The sequence below is a fragment of the Balaenoptera borealis genome, assembly GCF_965194805.1.
Source record: "Balaenoptera borealis genome assembly, chromosome: 1".
Lineage (NCBI taxonomy): Eukaryota > Metazoa > Chordata > Mammalia > Artiodactyla > Balaenopteridae > Balaenoptera > Balaenoptera borealis.
Window position 1 is genome coordinate 78,123,403 of NC_138860.1, and position 22,132 is coordinate 78,145,534.

The following is a 22,132-nucleotide window of genomic DNA, read 5'->3' on the forward strand; positions in this document are numbered from 1 at the left end:
CCAGCCGAGTTGTGGAGCTCCTCCCCTCCGATCCCCGTTCTACCTCAGTGGGGACACCCTGCGGAACCACGTGACTCCCTATGGTGGAGCCGTCTCCTTCCTCTTCCCGGCGATGTCAGAGCAGGATGCTGGGAACTACGCCTGCGAGGCTGAGAACAGTGTCTCCAAAGAGACAAGCAAGCCTGAGACACTCTCCGTGGAGGGTAGGTCTTGTCCCCCAACTGGGCTGTGAGCCCAGCAAGCTGGCCAGGGTCAGATCTCACTCCTCTGTGTTCCTCCCGCCATGCTGGGTACAGAGCATGGGGACCTTGGAGGAGGGAGATGTGTAGAGGGAGAGGAACCTCAGGTCACATGAAAATAAGCAGTTAGATGGGTCCTCTTTTTACAGTCACAGATGTTGTGGACCCTTTAGAGAACCACTTTCCTGGGATCTCACTAAGTCTGAGCCATTTGGATTTTGGCCTCAGACACAGGCAACTTGTCTCCTGTGGATAAGCCATAATGTGTGTGTTATAGACCGAATGTTTGTGAAAACCCCAAATTCATAAGTTGAAGGTCTAGCCCCCAATATGGTGGTATTTGGAGATGGGGGTTTCTGGAAGGTAATTAGGGTTAGATGAGATCATGAGAGTGGGGCCCTCATGATGTGATAAGTGCCTTTGTAAGAAGAGACACCAAGAGCCTCCTCTCTCTCCCTCTCCACCATCCCCCTTCCCTTCCCCTCCCCCACCCCTTCCCCCTCCCCTCGTCTCTCTCTCTCTCTATCTAGGCGTGCAAAAAGAAAAGGTCGTGTGAAGATATATCGAGATGGCAGCCACCTACAAGTGAAGAGAAGAGGCTTCAGGACGAAACCTACCTTGCTGGCACCCTGATCTTGGACTTCTAACCCCCAGAACTGTGAGAAATTACATTTCTGTTCTTTAAGCCTCCTAGTCTGTGGCATTTTGTTATGGGAGCCCGAGCTGACTAATACAGTGTGTGTTAGAGAGAGCAGAGAGGGGGAGAGCCTGACCGAGGCACACACAGGGACATGAACAGAGAAGCAGGAGCTGGAGTCCCGGGTGCAGATGGGCTCCAGAGACCCACAAGAAGCCCCACAACCTCAGCTTGGCCCCCATTTCTCCCCGGGTCTGCCGATGCCCTCTCCCCAGAGCTGGCTGCATTGCCTTCTCCCCTTGCTGCTGGGGTGGGCAGTTACACGGTCTGCATACCTCTCTGCCGAGGGGACCCTGCGACCACACAGCCTGGAGGTATTTCAGGAACCTGAACTCCCAGGACTCCCCGGAGCACCAGGGGAGAAATGGTAGCTGCTTTGCCCAGGTGCTGGCTGAAGGCTTGTGAGAGTGGCTCTGAGGCTCTGGACCCTGAGTGCCAACCATGAACTTGACTCAGCATCCTTCCCAAACAGCTCTGCAAAGCTGCCAGGACCCCCACCCTTCTACTGCACGCATGCCCATCTTAGCCTACTCCGCCTGGAATCCCTTCCCTAGTAACGTGAGAAGATGGCACAAGTCTGAATCCACCTCAGTCTCCTCAGTATCTCCTTGCCTTCCCTGGCCTCAGAGGGCACTGTCTCTCCTCCCCTCACTCAGGGCAGAGCAGCACCCCTGGCTCCCTCTTCCAACCCTGGGTACCACAAGAAGCACAACAGAGGGGCTCAGGCTGTGGGCTAGAGTCCCTGCTGAGGTCCCTCACCTATTGTCAATAGGGGACTGTAGTCAGGTGTCTGGTCGTGACTGGATTGATTCGATTTGACTGGTTGGTTTATTCCTTCTTTCCTTCTCCCCTTGCTGGAAAAATGAATTTAACACATTGTGTCGTGAAGAATTAACTTTCCCAAAGAGAGGTCTGGCTTTTGCCATTGGCTACTGGAAGTGATCTTTAGACCTTTGGAATATCAGGTCTGATAAGCGTGTCTTCGTTTGCATGGGGACCTTGGCCACCAGACGGTCTAACAATGTGATGTATGATGAGGGCTTTGGGCCATGCAGTATCATTTCTCCCCGCAACCTTTGGAAGGCTAGAGGCTAAAGATCAGTCATGAGGGCCGTATGTCATCAAGCCCCAACAAAACCAGCACCAAGGCTTGGGCGAGATTCTCTGTGTGTGCACAGAGATGCCAGGAGCGTAACACTGTCCTAGGATTCCATGGAGAGAGGACATGTTTGGTACTTTTCCTGGGCCTCTGCACTTCCTCCCTAGGCTGATTTTTAACCTGTGAGAATAAAAGCTTTCAGTGTGTTCTATGAATCCCTTTAGCAAATCTTTGAAACTGAGGGTGGTTTGGGGGAACCCCTGAAACTTGCAATTGGTGTCAGAAGTGAGGGTGGTCTTCTAGTCTCTCTAACTGTATGCTTGGCTAAACTCACACGTGTTTCACAAAATGCATACAATGTGGCAAGATAAGACACCAGTCAGGAAAATGAGATTAGAAGAAAGCAGGGTAGGAAGATAATCCAGTGCCAGGAACACTGTCAGTATCCAAATTGCATGCTTCAGTGTTCTATCCCGGCCATAGGAGGCCACCCACATAGCTCTCTACTCTACAGCAGCAACTCTGAGGGTGTAGTAACATCAGCTATAGGGTCACAAGACTGCTCAGGAAAACAGCCCTGGGCCCTGCAGTTTCCGGCACTGTGTTGGACTTCCTAAATGTTTGTAGGATGAGTGGCTACTTTTATATATCAGTTGATGACAGCTCTGATAAGATGAGGCAGCCTCCCAGATTCTGATCAACTCTGGGACATTGATGAGCTGGAGTTCTGAGCCCATGGTGGTGTGGAGAGCTGGAACCTGATCAGTGTTGAATTTGCTGAGAAAAGTATCATTCTGTGCAGAGCTGTCTGGGCAGCCAGCTGGCTTCCCTCAGGCCACCCCACTTTGTTCCCCTTGGGCTCTCTTTGAGCGCCTCCAGTCTCAAATAGAAATTAACAATAACGAATGAATACAAATACAAATTAATAATGACACCAGCAATACTAACATTTACTGAGGATTTTCTATGTTGGGACATCACAGATAGAGTGTGTTACATCCCAAATTTGTTTCATCAAGTAAAGTCCTGCCACCAAGGTACCAGAGGACCTGGGTTTTGGCAACTGCGTGGCATCGGAGAAGTCCCTCCACCCCATGGACCTCTGGTTTTTATTTTTGTTTTTTGTGTTTTTTTGTAAAATAAGGGGTTGGACAAGATTAGTAGGTTCTGAACTTTTTTTCTTTCCTATTTTCAAACAAGTTCTGCATCAGCACCCCGCATGTCAAGGACTAAATGCAGGCGCACGGCTCGGGTTGAAGCTCTGGCCCGGACCTGCTTCCCTTGGCAGTCCTGGACACAGTGCTTCCCAATTCCCAGGGGGACTCCCAGGAGGACAGATCCAAAGCTCCCAGAGTCCCTCTCATGTTCTAGGAAGCCCAGCCCAAGAAGGCAGCGTTTCACAGCTCTACTCACTGGGAAAGAAACATTTTGTGACTAGAGACAAAGGCAGCTCAGGCTGGGGAACTGTCTCCCTGCTTCAGCAAAACAGAAGAACTGGCAGCGTGGGACAGTCTCAAACATTAGCATACAGCGGAATCCCCTGGGGACCTGGATAAGCAGGTGGATTCACAGCCACCACCAGGTCCCGCCCCCGTCGTGATTCCCTGGGTCTGGAGTGGAGCCCAAGGAATCAGCATTGTAACCAGCCCTCTGTGGGATTCTGATGCAGAAGATACAAAATCTGCACTGTGAGAACGATAAGCAGAGCCTATGGCGGGGAGTCGATTTGAGCAAAGAAGGGCAGACACATCATACTTACAAGGAAGTTTGAGGGAAGGGTGTGGGTATAGGAACCACTCTGGGATTTGGATGCCCAAGAGATAAGGAATGAGTCATCAGGCAGTGTGTTTTAAAGGGGCTCAGGGAATTCCCCAGTGGTCCAGTGGTTAGGGTTCCGCGCTTCCACTGCAGGGGGCAAGAGTTCAATCCCTGGTCGGGGAGATGAGATCCCACAAGCTGCCACATGGCCAAAAAATAAAATAAAATAAAATAAGGCTCAGCCCAGCGTGCTGCGTCTCTGCGTACATAAAGGGCTGATCTGGTGAGCAGGCAGGTGGCGTGCAAAGCACCGAGCTGGGCTGAACCTGCCGGCAGCAAAGCCCTCTGTGTCCTCAGATCAGGGGCTGATTGGTGCTGCCAGAGAACAGTCTCAAATCAGCCTATTCATGTATCATCTGTTAGAGACTTCCTCCCTATTCTCTTCAATAGCCATAGACCCTGGCCAAGTACGAAGGGGTCCCAGGTCTTCACACTCCCCAAGCCCACCATCTTGACACTTAACCAACCTTCAGTAACAACCACAACTCACACTCTTTGAGCCCTGGCTCTGTGCCGCTCTATACTAAGTACTTTATGGGCATCATCTCACTTCATTTTCACAACCGCCCTACAAAGCTGGTGTTGTGAGGATCCCATTCTGCAGACGAAGGTTCCAAACCAAGCAGTTTGGTTCCAGATCTGTCATCATTTCCCCTGCCCACCCCACTACCTTTCTCCAGATCTTTAGGGCAATTTGTTGACCAGAAAAGCTAAGGATGACATTGAATTCTTAAAGCTTAGCTATTTCACTGTGATTCCTTTTCTAAGATTTTGCTCCTGTTTTAGGGTAAACACATAATTTACCCTACAAACCAGGATACTTTCTAAGAGTGAAAAGGAGCATGATTAATAATTAGGCCAGGACAACAGACTTAAGCTGGGACTGTCCCAAGAAACCTGGACCCAGACTCACTTCATCTGTTTCAGACTTTGTCCATTCTCCTGAAATACCTGCCTTTGACACACCCACCTAAACCTTCAGTGTCAGCAGATAACTTTGCCTCCACTTTACAGAGAAAATTGAAACCACATGACAGGACACCGCTTAACTTCCTGCCACAGACAAAGAAGATGCTACCTGCATCTCTGATCATCTTTTCTTATTATAATGAAGGGCAATCTTGCAATCTAAGACTGGTTCTTCTTCCTGGGCTCTGAATCCCAGCTCCCTCCCAACTTCTGGGGGTGGTGGGGGAGGCCTTGCTCCACTGACCATCTCCTTTCTTTCCTGCAGCTCCACTCCCCACTTGCTTCTTCTCTTCTCAGTACTTAAATATGTTCAAATCTCTCCCATTAAAAAAAAAAAAAATCAACAGCATAAACAACAAGGTCCTACTGTATAGCACAGGGAACTATATTCAATATCCTATGGTAAACCATAATGAAAAAGAATATAAAAAAGAATGTATATATGTATAACTGAATCATTTGGCTTTACAGCAGCAATTAACACAACATTGTAAATCAACCATACTTCAATAAAATTTCAAAAAGTCAGCAACAATAAAACCTTCCCTCTACCCTGTTTTCCCTTCACCTCCAGCCTTTATTTCTCCTGCCTGTCAAAGTAAACTTCTTGAGAGACTATGACTTCTAAGCTCTTGAGCAGGTCTCAAGGCTCTAAGTTGAGCTGTCTCCAGGGCACCTCTGCTGCCCCCTCTCTGATCTTTGCCACCTCACCCTTGCCCAACTTGGTCAGGATGCCATCTGTGCCTCCATGTGCTCTGCTCTCTCCCACCCCGGGGGTCCTGCCCAGGCTGGTCCCTCACAAGGGACACTCCTTCCTCCTCTGTTTCACAAAGGCTTCTCTGGGTGCCCTTCAGCAATTTGCGGGCTGTTTCAGTTCTCACCAGCCACCTTCATAGTTCAACTGAATAATCACTCTTTTAACCCTGACATTTAAAAAAGAAAAAGAAAGGAAGAAGGTAAACCATGTATCAGGCGCAGCCCCTTTGATGGAACAGAAGACATGTGCAGGTCTCAATGTGCTTTGCTGCGGGAGGGAGGTGACTGATTTGGAACTTATCTGCTAATGGCTCTGCCATGTGGGTCCCGGTTCCTGACGAGAAGCTGAAGAGAAAATCTGATCAAAGGTTTGACCCTTTATTATCCCCCCATCCTTTCATCAGAACAACACCAGCTTTTCACCGGCCCCTGTTTCCCAAGGCTGTTACCTCAGGAGAATTGGGGTGGGAATTGGCTGCATAATGTGGCATGCAGGATCTTAGTTCCCCGACCAAGGATCGAATCTGTGTCCCCTGCATTGGGAGCATGGAGTCTTAACCACTGGACCACCAGGGAAGTCCCGAGACTTATTTCTCGTTAACTTATTTGCCCCCTAAAGACCCAGGCAGAGGAGACAGGGCATCTAACTTTGACTGGCTCAACTACTTTATCATATATAATATTATCTTAATCTAGGTTCCTCCCAAAGCAGGACCTTTGACAAGAACTTGGGTAGAGGTAGTATTTTCTGGGAGATGATCCAGGAAGCCAACATAAAGGAATGAGGAACATGAGATGGGGAAGGGAGAAAAGCCCGTAAAAGGTGTGGACAACCGGGCTCAATCTGCTGAAGAACCCTGGAGAACAAGCGTCAGAATTATCCCACGGAAGGGCAGGGAGGCTGGGGCATTTATCCAACAACGCAGCACTCCATTGTCTCCAGGGGTTGCCTCTGGGGTCTATACACTCCCTACACTTTCCAGCTACACTGCAACTGGGCTGATGCCCTTCCACTGCTGCAGAGATAGCCCTGAAGCAGAAAAGCAGAGGTGCAAACTTCAGGGTGGAGGGGCACAGTCATGAAACTGTCCACCACAGCACTGCAGAAATCAACTGGGTCAAAGGCTGTGGTAAGGGGACCCTATGTGTTAACTGGAACTCTCCCTGCCGTGGTTCCACTGAGGTGTCCATGGGACAGGAATGGAGAGATCAAAGGCAGCGTGAGGAAGACCTCCCTCTGTGAAATTCTCAACCAGAATGAAGAAGAACCTGTGTCACCGCTCTTGGAATCCCCTCATCCACGGATGGAGAGTTGAGAGAGGGAGATTGGAAAGAGATTTCTTTTCTCCTTTTTTTTTTTTTTTGGCCGCACCACGCGGCTTGTGGGATCTTAGTTCCCTGACCAGGGATCGAACCCGTGCCCCCTGCAGTGGAAGCACAGAGTCCTAACCACTGGACCACCACGGAATTCCGGAAAGAGAGTTCTTTAGAAATAACTGTTATTTTATTGTCAGTCCCCACCTCATCCCTCAAAGGATAGATGATTTTATGTCTGATGGGACTTCAGAGAGAGGACGTGTGCCTGCAGGTGAGAGTAAGGGGACCGGAGCCTAAGTCAGGGCTCAGAGAATTAAAAACAACTGTGGACTGAGATGGGACTCCCGCGAGGCGGCCAGGAGTGTGGCGATGTGCTGTAGATCTCGGAATCTGTCAGGGGCCAGGAATGTTTTTGGAGGGCAACCGAGGACCACCTATGAGACACAGCCTGTTTGTTTGGTTGGCCTGGGTACCATACAGTGGGGACAGTTGGAGGGGTGAGGGGTGGAGACGAGACGTGCAGCCAGGTGTCCAGGAGCTGAGGAAGGACTTTCAAAGGACCACCCAGAAGAGAGACGCATCCTTCCTGGGTCAAGAGTAGGAGAGAAAGAACCAGCAGAAACCTGTAAAAACCCACGAAACTGCTCCTCAGAAGAGTTCGTCTTAACCATCTGCCAGACCCACAGAGCGCAAAGCCACTCCGCCAGATAAGAACAATTCTACCACCTCCCCTCCCTGCCCACCCTCCTGGAGAGGGGGAACATGAATTGGGGAGGCAAGTTGAGGGGAGCAAGAGGAAGGGGGAAGCTGAGCAGAGAGCAGGACCTCTCCCACTGCCCTGCTGTAACCTTCCAGCCTGAAATAGACGCAAGCCAGGGCAAGGGGAGATAGCTTGATTCTATTTAAGTTTGGAATTTTGTATATTATTGGGTTGGCCAAAAGTTTCGGGTTTTTTTTTTTTTTTTTTTCCGTTAGATGGCTCTAGTAGCGCTTAGTTGTCTTTAACTTCATTTGAAACAATTTTGTTAGATTCAGTTGTGACAGCTGTCATTTCAGCGTGCATTTAAAAAAAATCTTATCAATATTTGTGAATTTTTGTGTAGCCATTTTAATATTGAAGATGGAAGAAAAAAGCAACATTTTCGGTATATTATCCTTTATTTTTTCAAGAAAGGTAGAAACGCAAAAAAAGATTTGTGCAGTGCATGGGGAAGGTGCTGTGACTGATCGAAAATGTAAAAAGTGGTTTTCGGAGTTTCATGCTGGAGGTTTCTCGCTGGATGATGCTCCACGGTCGGGTAGACCAGTTGAAGTTGATAGCGATCTAATCAAGACATTAATTGAGAACAGTCAACGTTATACCATGTGGGAGATAGCCGACATACTCAAAATATCCAAATCAAGCACTGAAAATCATTTGCACCAGCTTGGTTATGTTCATCGCTTTGATGTTTGGGTTCCACATAAGTTAAGTGAAAAAAACCTTCTCGACCATATTTCCACATGTGATTCTCTACTGAAAAGTAACAAAAACGTCCCATTTTAAAAACAGATTGTGACAGATGATGAAAAGTGGATCCTGTACAAGAATGTGGAACAGAAGGGATCATGGGGCAAGTGAAGTGAACCACCACCAACCACACCAAAGGTCGGTCTTCATCCAAAGTAGGTGATGTTGTGTATATATAGTGGGATTGGAAGGGAGTCCTCTATTATGAGCTCGTTCCGGAAAACCAAACGATTAATTCCAAAAAGTACTGCTCCTGATTAGACCAACTGAAAGAAGCACCTGATGAAAGCATCTGGAATTAGTCAACAGAAAACCCATAAACTTCCATCAGGATAACGCAAGACTGCATGTTTCATGATGACCAGGCAATAACCGTTACAGCTTGGCTGGGAAGTTCTGATTCATCCACCATATTCACCAGATATTGCAACTTCGGATTTCCATTTATTTTGGTCTTTACAAAATTCTTTTCATGGAAAAAATTTCAATTCCCCAGAAGACTGTAAAAGTCACCTGGAACAGTTCTTTGCTCAAAAAGATAGAAAAGTTTTGGGAAGATGGAATTATGAAGTTGCCTGAAAAATGGCAGAAGGCAGTGGAAGAAACTGGTGAATATGTTGTTCAATAAAGTTCTTGGTGAAAATGAAAAATGTGTCTTTTATTTTTAGTTAAAAACTGAAGGAACTTTTTGGCCAACTCAATACATGAGACAGAAGTTCTCATTTCTGAACTGAGAGCAGAAACCTCAGGGGAAGACCACCCCACTGAATAAGATTGAAGAGGCAGTGAGAGACGGAAATGGAGTTGCATTTGGGTCGCAACCCATGAGCCAGAATAAAAAATCAGATTTCCAGAGCACTTGAAAATCATGTTCGGAGAAGGGCTTTCTCCACACTGGACTGAAAAGGGCTTAGTGAGAGTGGGATAGGGGCTGGGGAGGGAGTGATGGTAATTATTTCCCTCTGCTCAATAAGTATAATGTGCTGTTTATGGAGACACATTTAATCAATCTGCACACAGTCACCTTTTGTCTGATCAGCATATTCACTGCAGCAGCCATGAAGGTGCCCCTGGACCTCCTTTCAAGAGAGAACCTGTCTTCAGCTGCGAGGGATGCAGTTAACTGACAGCCTCCAGTTGCAGCACCTGCAGGACCCATGCACTTCCTGGGCAGCCCCAGCCAATGACTGTGCACAGTGAGGGTGCGGGAGCTCCGCTGCAGAGCTCCCTGCTGAATTAGCGGAGACTGTCTGCTCAGCATCATGGTCCCAGGCTCTCCTTGCTCATTTCTGCTTCCTTCCCCTTTTATCTTTTACAGGCTTTACCCTCCACACTCCCTCCCACACACACATTAAACCTCTTTCTTTCTTTTTTTTTAAATTAATTAATTAATTTATTTTTGGCTGCGTTGGGTCATTGTTGCTGCTCACGGGCTTTCTCTAGTTGCAGTGAGCGGGGTCTACTCTTCGTTGCGGTGCGCAGGCTTCTCATTGTGGTGGCTTCTCTTTGTTGTGGAGCACAGGGTCTAGGCGCACGGGCTTCAGTAGTTGTGGCTCGCAGGCTCAGTAGTTGTGGCGCACGGGCTTAGTTGCTCCGCAGCACGTGGGATCTTCCCAGACCAGGGCTCGAACCCGTGTCCCCTGCATTAGCAGGCGGATTCTTAACCACTGCACCACCAAGGAAGTCCTAAACCTCTTTCACTCCTAACTCCAGTATCTGACTCTCAGAGAACCTAACTCATGTGCTCAAATCTTCAACTGAATTTTTTCTTCCTTGCTTTAATATTATTTTTTAAATGATTTTATGTTAAAAAGTTTTCATACTCAGACTGAGACCTGATGTACCTTTTCAAAAAACCCAGCCCCTGAGGTTTGATAATTGTATAAATTGAAGTTTAAGAACTATCATCTCCTTCATTCTTTTCTTCACTTAGCAGACCTTACTCATCCTTGAGGTCTCAGCTTAAATATCATTTCTCCATGGGGACCAGCATCCGTAGGACATACAGAGATGTCCCAAAAGATGGAGTCTGCCTGGGGAGATAAAGATGTTTATATGGTCATATGATCACAGCAACATAGGAACTGCTAAGGGAGACCCGAGGCAGAGTATGCTGAAAGCCAAATGATAGGGCTGGATAGAAAGTGTTCAAAGAACTTGGGGAAAGTGGTATTTCTGGCAAGTCTGAGAGTACAGAGAGTAGGATCTAGGAAGGCTTCATTTAGGAAGTGGGATTTCAGCTGAGTTTGAGGGACAGCAAACATGAGTCAGTGGGTAATGAGACAGACTGCCAGCTCCAGGACAGGAGTATCTCTTTCCCCCTCTGTTCTCCTGCTGGGTCTTGGGCTAGCAAGTCACCACCTTTGGGACCAAATGCTTCAGCTCTTCTGGAGTAAAGAGGACTAGGGTGTGGCTTCAGTGCAGGACCAAGAGATGAGGAAACGTGGGGATATGGAAGGGGAAGCAGCCCCATATCCCTCCTGGGGATATGGAAGGACAGCAAATGGAGAAGAGAAAATTTAGAGGGTGAGGCACAGATGGAAGCCAAGCCCTGGTAGGTGCTCAAGTCAGGTGCAGCAAAAAGCTAGAGCCAGAAGAGGCAACTGGAGGACAAGGTTGAGTGTGGGTCATAGAAAATACTCAACTGAGATTGAGACCACAGCCCTGCTGCCAGTCTCAGCAGCCTAGAGACACCAGCTGTGTTGTTTCCATATTTTCTTTCTTTATCTGCAGCCAAAGGGGACTCTGGAGATGGTGTGGATCCCAAGGAAGTGGTTGTGGTCCTTCAGGAGTCCATCAGCCTCCCCTGGAAATACCATTGGATGAAGAGGTTGAGGGTTTCTCTGGTGGCACAGTGGTTGGGAGTCCACCTGCCAGTGCAGGGGACACGGGTTCGAGCCCTGGTCTGGGAAGATCCCACATGCCGCGGAGCAGCTAGGCCCGTGAGCCATAACTACTGAGCCCGTGCGCCCTAGAGCCCGTGCTCCGCAATAGGAGAGGCCACTGCAATGAGATGCCTGCACACCACAGCCAAGGGTAGCCCCCGCTCGCCACAACTAGAGAAAGCCCTTGCACAGCAACGAAGACCCAATGCAACCAAAAATAAATAAATAAAATAAATAACTTAAAAAAAAAAGAGGTTGAGAACATCATCTGGTCCTCCCACATAAGGCTTGCCACTGTGATGCCAGGGGAAAGGGACATCCGGCTACCATCATGGTGACCAACCCTCGCTATGAGGGCTGAGTGAGCTTCCTGGAGCCCACCTACTCCCTGCACATCAGCAATCTGAGCTGGGAGGATTCGGGGCCTTACCAAGCTCAAGTCAACCTGGGGAAGTCCCAGATCTCTACCATGCAGCACTACAGTCTTCGTGTGTACCGTGAGTTTACTGGGAACCATAAACCTGCTTTTTCTGGCTCTCCTGAGCTTCTCACACAAAGGATCAGGGGTCTTAGGACTCGGGGTTATGGCTTGAGGGTCTGAGATGGGAAGGCAGTCTGCCTCCAGTGTGTCTGACCCCAGTATCTGCACTGCAGGTAAAGTGACCTGGTGTAGCAAGGCCCTGGACTGACGCTGTTCCTGTGGATGTGCCCAATGCAGTGAGATGGGTCAGGGGTTTCGTTTACAGATGTCTAGGGAGCCTTTCTCTCCCAGTGAGATTCTGCATCCTGGACATGAATGCCACCTCCATTCTTGAGCCTTTTGTCCTCCTGTGTGATTTGAGGGCTACTAATCAGGGTCTCCTCTCTACTTGAGCCCAAATTTCCTCTTAGTGCCTGTGACATTGACTGATTTTCTTTTTCTTTTTTCATTAATTAATTAATTAATTTTTGGCTGCATTGGGTCTTCATTGCTGCGTGTGGGCTTTCTCTAGTTGCAGGGAGTGGGGGCTTCTTTTGCTGCGGAGCTCAGGCTCTAGGTGTGCAGGCTTCAGTAGTTGTGGCGCACGAGCTCAGTAGTTGTGGCTCCCGGGCTTAGTTGCTCCGCGGTATGTGGGATCTTCCCAGACCAGGGATTGAACCCGTGTCCCCTGCATTGGCAGGTGGATTCTTAACCACTGTGCCACCAGGGAAGTCCACTGACTGATTTTCTACCTTGAATCTTGCAGAGGCACTGATTAAACTATAAATGCCCCTGGGAGGGGTGATAATATTTTCCAAGATCAAGGAGGCAGGACGGAGTTTGAAAGAAGGTGGGATGCAAAGGTAAGAGAGAGAAGGCAAGTCATAAAGGGGAGGTAGAAGATGCCAAAGGCAGCTCTGTCTGCTCGGCAGCTGCCCTGGGGACGCTGGAACAACAGGTTTGATGGTGGCTAGGTGCTGTTAGTTTGGCTTGTTTGTTAAGTGAAGCAGGTCTCAGTGGGCAGCCTCCATACCCCAGTGTTGAAGAGCTCAGGAAAACAGACCCAACCCCTGATTACTTAGAGGGTCTTTGTGTTTCTCCTTCATCTAGGATGGCTGTCACAGCCTCACATGACTGTGAACTTTGAGATCTCTGAGGAAGAAGATACTGTAATATGTCCTTGACATGATCCGTAGGGAAGGCAGGCCTGGATGTGACCAACTGCTGGATATCCTGGGAGGACGGCACTGACACGGCCCACGAAGGCTCTGTCCTCAGCACGTCCTGGAGGCCCGGGGACAAGGCCGTCTCCTACACATGCCGGGCAAACAGCCCCATCAGCGACATCAATTCCCGTCTCATCCCTGCTGGGCCCTTCTGTGCAGGTACCAGGGCCCCAGAGACAGCCCCTGAGCGACCACAGGGCCTCAAGTCTACCCCCTCCCTCCCTCTCTTCTCCCCAGGAGAGTACATGGAATCTAGAACCTAACTACGTGGAGACTTGACCCCTGGATTGGGGAGGGGCCCCCCACTTTCCCTGTGCGCCTTCCTAGTCCTCCCAGCTTCCAAAGGTCCCTTCTAGTCTCTTACTCAGGTTGAGATTACTCCTCAGACCCCAGCCCCTGAAATTCTGTGAATAGAATATACATTTCCTGAGATACTTGCCGAGGAACATCAACTGACTGTGAACTTGAGACGCCCTTTGTGGAATTTGGGGTAGGTGTCTGCCCCCTAATCCAGACCTTCCCTCTGGTGAGCCCCTCTCTCCTTGCCTTCTTCTGTCCCAGATCTTGGCTACCCTTCGGAGAAGTCCTCCACCTCCTTCTGTCTCCTGGCCAAGGCATTGCTCATCCTCTTGCTTTTTGTAATTCTTGCTGTGGGGCTTTGGCTCATCCGAGTCCAGACAAGGTGCAAAATGCCAAGAATGAAGAAACTCAGGAGAAACAGAATGAGACTGAGAAAGAAAGGGAAGCCTGGCCCTAGCCTGGCCTGATGGCCCCCTGGGGACCCCTGTCCTGAGCATTGTTTCTTCCCAGCCCCAAGGGAGACCTTCCTCTCCTTCCCAGACTCATCTCTTCCCAGGGGGCCAAGGGGTGGGTGTCCCAAGGGCCATGCTCCCCGAGGGAAGATTGTCTGGCAGTAAAGTCAAATTAGGTGACCTCACTCGGGAGGAGCTATTTGGTCCTTCACTGGGTGACTCTGGCAAAACCTGCTTTCCTGCCTTTTCTTCCATTCCAGTTGCCCTCTTCCAACCCCACGTGCTTCCCACACCTGCCTTTGGGAAGGAAAGTGAGTCTAAAAGACCTGCTCACAATGAAGTGTTGGTATGTTATTATTCATGCCTAACCCATTCCCCACCAACACACATAACATTTACACTTCAGTAAGAAAAGTGAGCAATTCCTTTTAACCTAATTGAAGCTGTGACTCCTGCATGGGAGATTTCAGGCAATGAGAACACTACATAAGAGTGGTGTTATTCCTGCCGGTCTTTCTGCTCTCACACCCTCCTTCCGCCCTGGCAGATGAGTTCACTTAGCTACTCCCACCCACCCCACCCCACCCCAATCTAGCGGCTGTCCGGCACGGGGGCTCTGAAGCACCCCAGTGCAGTCCTACTCTGGGTCTGACCTTTCTACTCTGACCTTTCGGTCATCTCCCTGGTGCCAGCTTCTCTGGGGCTCTGGTGCCTGCCCCACAGAGATGGCAACTAAGCTGGATTAATAGTGGAGGTCTGGACCCTTGACCTCTGTTTGTGGTTGGTGTTACTGTCCTGTCTGTCCCTTCTCCATAGATTTCCAGGTGTCACACCTTCTCTCTGGACTCTTGTCCTGGGTTAATGCCCACTCCCTACACATACATTACCCGTCCCCCCAACAAAGGCCTTTAAGTGTATATGTTCTTTCTCTTTCCCAAGCCCAGTGATCAGTCTGAATTCCTCACCCTCTGCTTAAGTCTTGGTCATTCTCCCCACATCAGATCTTGTAGATGTGACTTAATGTGGCTGCTGTGGCAGGGTGGGGAGGGGGGTGAATTGGGGAGGGAATGGAAAACCACTTAAGTCACAGGACATGCCTAGGGAGTGAGTGACCTGGAGGAGGGTGGTGTGTAGGATACGGTAGGGAGATCGCTGGGTGAGATCTCAGGAGATCTGGGCTGTGCTCTGCCACTGGTCTCTGGCTTGGGACACTTTGTCCAGCAGATGTCCATGGAGGCACCGTCCCTTTCCACCAGGAACATGCGCTTTGAAGGAGAGGCGTGCACAGGTGCAGCTGACTGGCGCTCTTACAGAGACAGGGCTAAGTGAGCGCCTTGGCTCCCACAGGGGCAGGAGGGGCTGGTAACCCCGGGGGATTTTAGAAGAGGGTCTGAGAGGTAGAGACAGAGCCATGTGGCAGAAGCCATGCCAGACATCTCTCTGCATCTGGCTTTCCCCTCTCAGTGAGGAGAAGGATGCTGACCTCCAAAGTGTTTCTCAAGAAAAGGAACACTGAGGCTGTGAAGGCGCAGTGGGACGCACTGGGGAACCACGGGGACCAAGGACGGCTTTAGGGAAAACAGGACACATGGACCAGGCACTGGGACACTCCAGGAGGGGGCTCCAATAGTAGCCAGGGGTATGGTGGAAACCAAGAGTCAGGGTCTCCAGGGCTGGAAAGGAAGCAGGTCCAGGAGGTAAGCAGGGGCTTTCTGTCTAGGTTTTTGGGCAGGAGATGGAACCCTGTAGGGCTTGGGAAGGAGGTGATGAGGTTGGGAAACCGGTCCCCAAAGAGCTCCTAAGAATAGCAACCGATCCACTCTACTCCCTGAAGGTCTGACTCCTTGTCCTGCTGGAAGGCAGTCCCTGGCCTGAGGCTGGTTCTCTGTGCCTCCCTTTGGGCTGAGGAGTCCCACCTCCAAAAAAGCACGAAGTTCTAGGACCAAGCCTGCAGCACCCAACTCCTCCGATTCCTTTAATACCTTTCTGGAGACTGAGTGGAAAAGGCCAACAGCCATCTTGCACACACGGGGGCAGGTATTTTCTTGTATATTTCAGAGTCTGGCACGGGAAGTCAATAAGGGAATGAACGTCCCTGTATGGCTGGCCCAGGGCCCTCCCTGGAATTTGGCAAAATACCTTCTCACACCCAGTCTCTGAACAGAGAAAGGCTGAGGTCCCCAACCGGTCCAGAGCACCTGGAAGAGGACGGCTCAGATCCTCAAGAAGGTGGAATATAAGCTCAGAGAGACCCAGACCTCTTCCTCTGCAGGAAGCCAGGATAATAATCACCTGACAGCACTTTGCCTTATGCAAAGTTTGCTGTTTTGAAATAGGTAAAAAGCAAACTGAGGGGAGGAGGATAATATTTGAGCATTGAAGTGTCAGGCATTGGGCTAGCCCTGGAGAGGCGGAAAAGACACTGCCCTCAAGGAACTCTTTGTGGGGTGTGTAAGATATAATTACAACGAGGTGTGACAAGGGCTGTGGGTGAAGGTGAGGGCGTGGTGGGAGGAGTCATTGATGGTGTCTTGGAGGGAAGAGGTAAACAGAATTTTGACCTGTGATTAGCAGTGAGTTCAGGGAAGGGAGAGAAGGACATTCTAGCCAGACAGAAGATAAGTGGGAAGCCACTGATAAGTGAACAAGCACCATGAATTCTAGGGACTACGAGGCCACATGCTGCTGCCCTGTGATGAAGGGGTAAGTGATAAATGAGTCTGGAGAGGTAGGCAGGGCCCCTCTGATAAGGCTAAGGGCTGGGGAGGAATTCAAGGATGAACAAGACCAACTCCACACACTCATGTGGAGCTAGAGTCTCGTTGGGTCAGCAGATAAGCACGCCAACAGCCAAAGGACAATCGATGAGGAACCATACCTCTTTTCTGATCAGGTGACAGGACCAGTGCTCATAGCATGTGGTCAGCAAAGTCCCTGTAATTGACAACATTGTCTGGTCTTCTTGTCAACAAGTTGAAAATACGTGGGCTGGCTGAAGCTTTGGTAGAATGATGCTAGGTAGAATCCTAGCAGATTGAATACACTATCCCAGAGGGTGATGATTACGGATCCAGGACAACCCAGAGGGAAATCTTTCGTTTTGAGCCTCAGGGACTAATTTTACTGACTTTCACTCCTGGCGTGGTGAGCGAACAAGTTAGGGTTAGGTTCCTTTTCTTACCAAAAAGCCAACAAGATGCATCTGAATCAGAGCAAAATGACAGTAATAATAAAACACAAAATAAACTTCCAGAAAAAAAAAAATGACCATATCATAAACTTTAAAAAATTGAAAATCATTTTAAATCCCAATTTTACAAAAAGTTATTTTAATGTCCAAAAGAGTTTAACTTACCTTCAAGAAAACACTGGAGACAGCAGAAATGAAACCTTTGAGCCAGAGATGGAGCTGATTCTAACATGGGGAAGGGAGATCTTTCCCACTAGTTGGTGAGGGGCCAAGATGTGAAAGAGGTTGCGCTCTTCGACGGTCTTTCCTAGGTATTCTGCCTGGCCTTGCTTTCATGCTGTGTCCACTGACATGTTCTCATTAGAGTCTCAGCACTGTTAGGTCAATCTGTTACATTGTAACATTGGAAGCAGCCACTTCAGGAAAATTTGCTGGAGCCATAGTGGGAGAGATCAGGCCACTCCTCCTGCCTCCTCCCTCACTTCACCCCCCCCCCCCGTTCCATTTTCATCTCAGGCTGTGGCAAAAAGCACCCAGATGTTTACACCTGGAAGAACTTTCCAGCAGTCAAAGTCCCTGAAGATGGGGCTTCCCTGGTGGTGCAGTGGTTAAGAATCCGCCTGCCAATGCAGGGAACACGGGTTCGAGCCCTGGTCTGGGAAGATCCCATGTGCTGCGGAGCAACTAAGCCCGTGCGCCACAGCTACTGAGCCTGTGCTCTAGAGTCCGTGAGCCACAACTACTGAGCCTGCGTGCCGCAACTACTGAAGCCCGCATGCCTAGAGCCCGTGCTCCGCAACAAGAGAAGACGCTGCAATGAGAAGGCCGCGCACCGCACCGAAGAGTAGCCCCTGCTCGCCGCAACTAGAGAAAGCCCGCGCAGCAACGAAGACCCAGTGCAGCCAAAAAAAAAAAAAAAAAAAGTCCCTGAAGATGGAATGAGTCACTATAAGGGGTGGTGAGCTTCCTGGCCCAGAATGTATGGGGCTGGATGACCACCTGGAAGGGAGGATGTGGCAGGGATACTGGTCTTGAGATAGGAGATAGATGGGCACTTGGGCTGGACAGCTGGTGTTTGTCGCGTGGAGTAAAACTAAAGCTTTGTTCTCACCCAGACACTCCAAGGACAAAGTTAGTGGCGGAAGCTGAGCTCTGCTGAAGTAAAGAGATAAGGGTCCCACTCCTGAGGTCAAGGGAAACTTCCCTGTCTGCACATGCACAGGAAGGCTCCTTGGGGGTCAAAAATGGAGGGGTCACCACCCCATAATAAGTGTGGATGTGCACACACAGGCCTCTGCGGTGAGATCCATCTTAGCAAAAAGTTGTGCACGCATGTTGGGGAGGGTCCTAGGACTGGTCAGGTGTGCAAAACGAAACAATAGGCCAAAGGTAAACAAAGGGTCCTAGGACTGGTCACGTGTGCAAAACGAAACAATAGGCCAAAGGTAAACAAAGACACAGAAGGACTGTCCTGTATAAGTGATTTAAATCACCTCTTTACTGTGCTTCTCCACATTAGAGAGGACGCCCATACCCTTTCTCTCCAGGTGTATATTTCTACTTTGCTTCAGTCTTAAATAAACTGTTTTTCTGTGTGCTCTCCCACTTGTGCTGTGTCTCTAATAATAAACTTCGTACGTGTTTTTACAGTTTTTGCCTCCTTGAAACATTCTTACTTTCAATGGAGGTAAGAGCCAGGGAACTTTGTCTCTAGCCCCTAGCCCCTGGTGGTCTGGTGGTTAGGATTCCTGGTTTTCATCCAGGCTTCGCAGGGTCAATTCCTGGGCAGAGAACTAAGATATCTCTTCAGGACCACTCACTGCTGTGCCTCCAAGTTCAGTGTGAGCCGTGGTTAGACCTATCCTTTTGGGTCTCTCCTGGTGTTGAGGCCATGATTGGGAATGGTGCGCTCTGAGTGGCAGGAGTTCAGCCTGGGGTGACATCAGAGTGCTGCTTTTAGGGAAGGCTTCCAGGGGAGCACCCGGGCAGACTTAAGACTGCTTAAGCCTGGTGGGGAAGGTGTCATGACCCTGCCTCCCCAAGGCGGCACCAAGGGGAGGAGGTAGAAAGCTCTATGGGGCAGACATGCAAGATGTATTTTTGCCTGCTGTTGAAGTTTCCAAGGAGGTGGGTGTGATGGAGCCCCAGCTGGGTCTGATTCCAGCTCTGCCCTGTGCTGGACAGGAAGTCTTGGGCAGGTGACTACACCTCTTGGAACCTCAGTTAGTCAAACGGAGCCACACCTACTTCTGAGGGTTTCTGTACAGGTTCCATAAGAGTCATGAAGCATGTAGTCCAGGATCTGGCTCCCTGTAGGGGTTCAGTAAATGATCACTTATTTCATTCCTCCTCTCTCAGTCTCCCGTGCCAGGATGTCTCTCCCCTCTGGGCCCGTTTCTCTGGGTGGCTGGTGCTGGTAGCTAACTTGGCAACCTCAGGCTGGGAGCGCCGCCTTCCCCTCTGTACACTGTGGGCGGCGCCTGGGCAAGATTTGGGAGCTCGCCAGTGCAGACAGGTATTTCCAGTCCAGCCAGAGAAGATATGTGTGGAGGTAGGAATGGGGATGGGGGAGGAGATCAGAGGAGCGGGGTGGGTCCCCTGGGAGGAGGGCGGGGAGTCCTGCTCCCCGCTTGGTGCTCCTGCCCCCAGGCTCAGATTTCAACCCTAGCTGCCACTTCTGCGGTTAAGCCCGTTAGGGGAGGGGAGAGGGTCCAAGGTGGCTTACACAGGAGGGAAGGTGTGCAAGGAGCCAGCTGAGGGCCGGCTCCTGCGACCCCGGGAGCCCGGGCCCTGACCGGCGTAGCCCCTCAAGCTTGCGGCGGGAAGCGGCCAACCGGCCTTTCCACCCTTCGTTGTATCGAGCTCCACCAGGGGGCGACCCGGGCCCACGTGCCGCCCAGTCCTGCTCTCTCGAAACTACAACTCCCAGGCTGCTCGGGGGTCGCGCCCGCCTTGCCTCGCCTTCTGCTCGCTCCAATTGGCCGCCGCGGGAGGGGGATCGGCGGTCTCCAGGGCGACGGGAGGCGCTCTGGGCATCCGAGGCTAGGAGGCGGGTCCGCCCCCTATTGTGTAGCTGGAAGAGTGGAGCGGAGCGGTGCGGAGCAGGTGAGGGCGGGAGCGCCCTGGGGGCAATGGAACGGGGTGCCGGCGGGGGGATGGAGAACAGTGCGGGAGTTATGGGGGGCGGGAAAAAGCGGGGAACTTGTGGAGAGAAGTGGAATTCTTTGGGGAGCTGAACTAGGGGAGTTCTGGGGAGTGAAGTGGAATTCTGCGTGGGTGGATGGGCGGGTGCTCCCGGAGAAGTGGAGGAGTTCTGGAGGTAATGAGTGTGCCTGGGGGTGGGGGGTTGGGGGGGTGGTTCTTGGTGGGTTCCAAAAGCAGGGAGAAGTTCCAGGGGTCCGGAGAAGGCGAAGGAGAAGGGAATTGGGGGCGGGGTACCAGAAGTGTACTGTGGGCTGAGGCAAGAGAATTCGAGGGAGGGAAATTCCAGGGAAGAGAGGATAGGAGAAGTGGGTGAGTGGCGATTCGGGAGGAGACAGGGAGTTCCTTGAAGCGGAGAGGACCTGGTGCAATTGGAGATCAGGTGCGAAAAATAGGAATTTGGGGGGTGGGAGTTGTGAGAAGTGGGGATAACTGGGATGGGGGAATGAGAGAGTACTGGGTGGGGAGACTATTAGGTGAGGACATAGTGGCGACAGAAGAGTTGGAAGGATCTTAGGAAAAGCAGAGGAATTCTGGGCAAACCTGGATACTGAGGTTTTCAGAAAACTGAGCCTGGAGGGAACTGGGGGTTCCTATGCATTTGGAAAAAGATATGTCCACGAGGTATGGGAGAGGTGGCTGGGGACAGTGGCAAGCAAGGGGGATGGATGTTTGCTGGTGAGTTATCAGGAGTTAGACGTGCAGGGCCATTCAGTACAGGCAGGGGTCAGGCTGAGGGACATGGAGGATGTTTTATAGCCCGTCCTGAACTGTGAGGCCAAGAGTGGGGTGGAGGCCCGCAGAGCAGAGCCCACTTGGATCTGCCAGGCCCAAGGCAGCACCCCCACCCCCATCCCACCCCACCCCACTCCCAGCCCGCTGTGACTTCCCTAGATGCTCAGGGGCTGGGGCTGTCAAGAGTTCCTCCCCTCCATGCCCCAGGGCTCACTTTGTACACCCCAGGAACTCGTTGACTTTTTAGCTTCTCATGCACCATGCCCCTGGGGTTAGTGAAGGGAGAGCCTAGCAAACCTTAGGCCCCGAAGATATTGGAGGGAGACTAAGTGGGAGGAATTGGGTTAAGGCACTTGGGTCATGGTGTCTGGCAGAGGGAGGCCTGCCTGGCAGCATCAAGAAGAGGAAGTGGCGCCAGCCGCCAGCCCCAGGACCTGCCCAGACCTGGAGGATGCTGCCTGGGCCCCCCATACCAGCAGATGGGGAGGCAGTCTTCCTCTCCCAAGTGTCTGACTCATTCACGGCTAAAGCAGTATTGGGAGGCTGATGGAGAAAGAGGTACAGGGCCTCCAGCTTGCAGGGTTCACAGAGGCTGGAGAAATGAGGCAAGGATTTGTGCTCTGGGGGCCATTTTCTCTGGGTTTTCATCCAGGCTTTGCCCTTAACTGGCTCTGTGCGCCTGAGCAAGGCTCTGAGATACCCAAGGTCTTTATTTGTCACCGTAGGGTGGAGGCGATAATACTGGTTCTACCTTGCTATCTGCTCCCTTGTTATCAGCATCAGGACTAAGGAAAGAAGAGGGAGAAGAGGCTGGGCTATGGGGGCTCTTCATCTCCCATACTTTCCTGAGAAGTCCTTTTCCAAGTGTATGGGAACCCAATTTCCCTCCTGGCTCAGCTTTCCAAGAGCCTTAGTAACCTGGGTATCCCCAGAATTCCTCTGCTTTTTCTAAGATCTTTCCAACTCCTCTGCTCCCCACATGTCCTCATCTGTCTGGCCTCCCCACCCGGCACCCCCTCACCCCAGCCCTTCCCCCACTCATCGGCTCTCCTCTCTCCTTTTTCTGCCTTTGCTCACCTCCAGCTTTTCTCTAACTCGGGGTTTCTTCTGGTTTCCAACATTGGCCCACTCTGCATGTTGCCTTGCATTTTGCATCTAGATCTGGTGGTGCTCCAGAGGACGGCTTCATCAGGTGTTACATGAGCCAAGCCCTAACTGTCCAGAAGAGTGAGAGCTGACCCCCGTTACCCAATCAGAAGGATTGACAGGGCTTGCTGG

General features: G+C 50.7%; 1 protein-coding gene across 1 annotated transcript; it reads left to right on the forward strand.

Moving 5' to 3' along the window:
- Nucleotides 1-112: 112 nt before the first annotated feature.
- SLAMF9 (SLAM family member 9) lies at nt 113-19,364 on the forward strand (the record flags this gene model as incomplete). Its single annotated transcript, XM_082372384.1, is given in 9 exon segments — nt 113-203; nt 11,543-11,596; nt 11,599-11,648; nt 11,652-11,787; nt 12,861-12,914; nt 12,917-12,936; nt 12,940-13,135; nt 13,538-14,074; nt 17,435-19,364. Coding segments are annotated over 8 exon segments (807 nt in total). The 3' UTR covers nt 13,744-14,074; nt 17,435-19,364.
- Between the last annotated feature and the right edge of the window lie 2,768 nt (nt 19,365-22,132).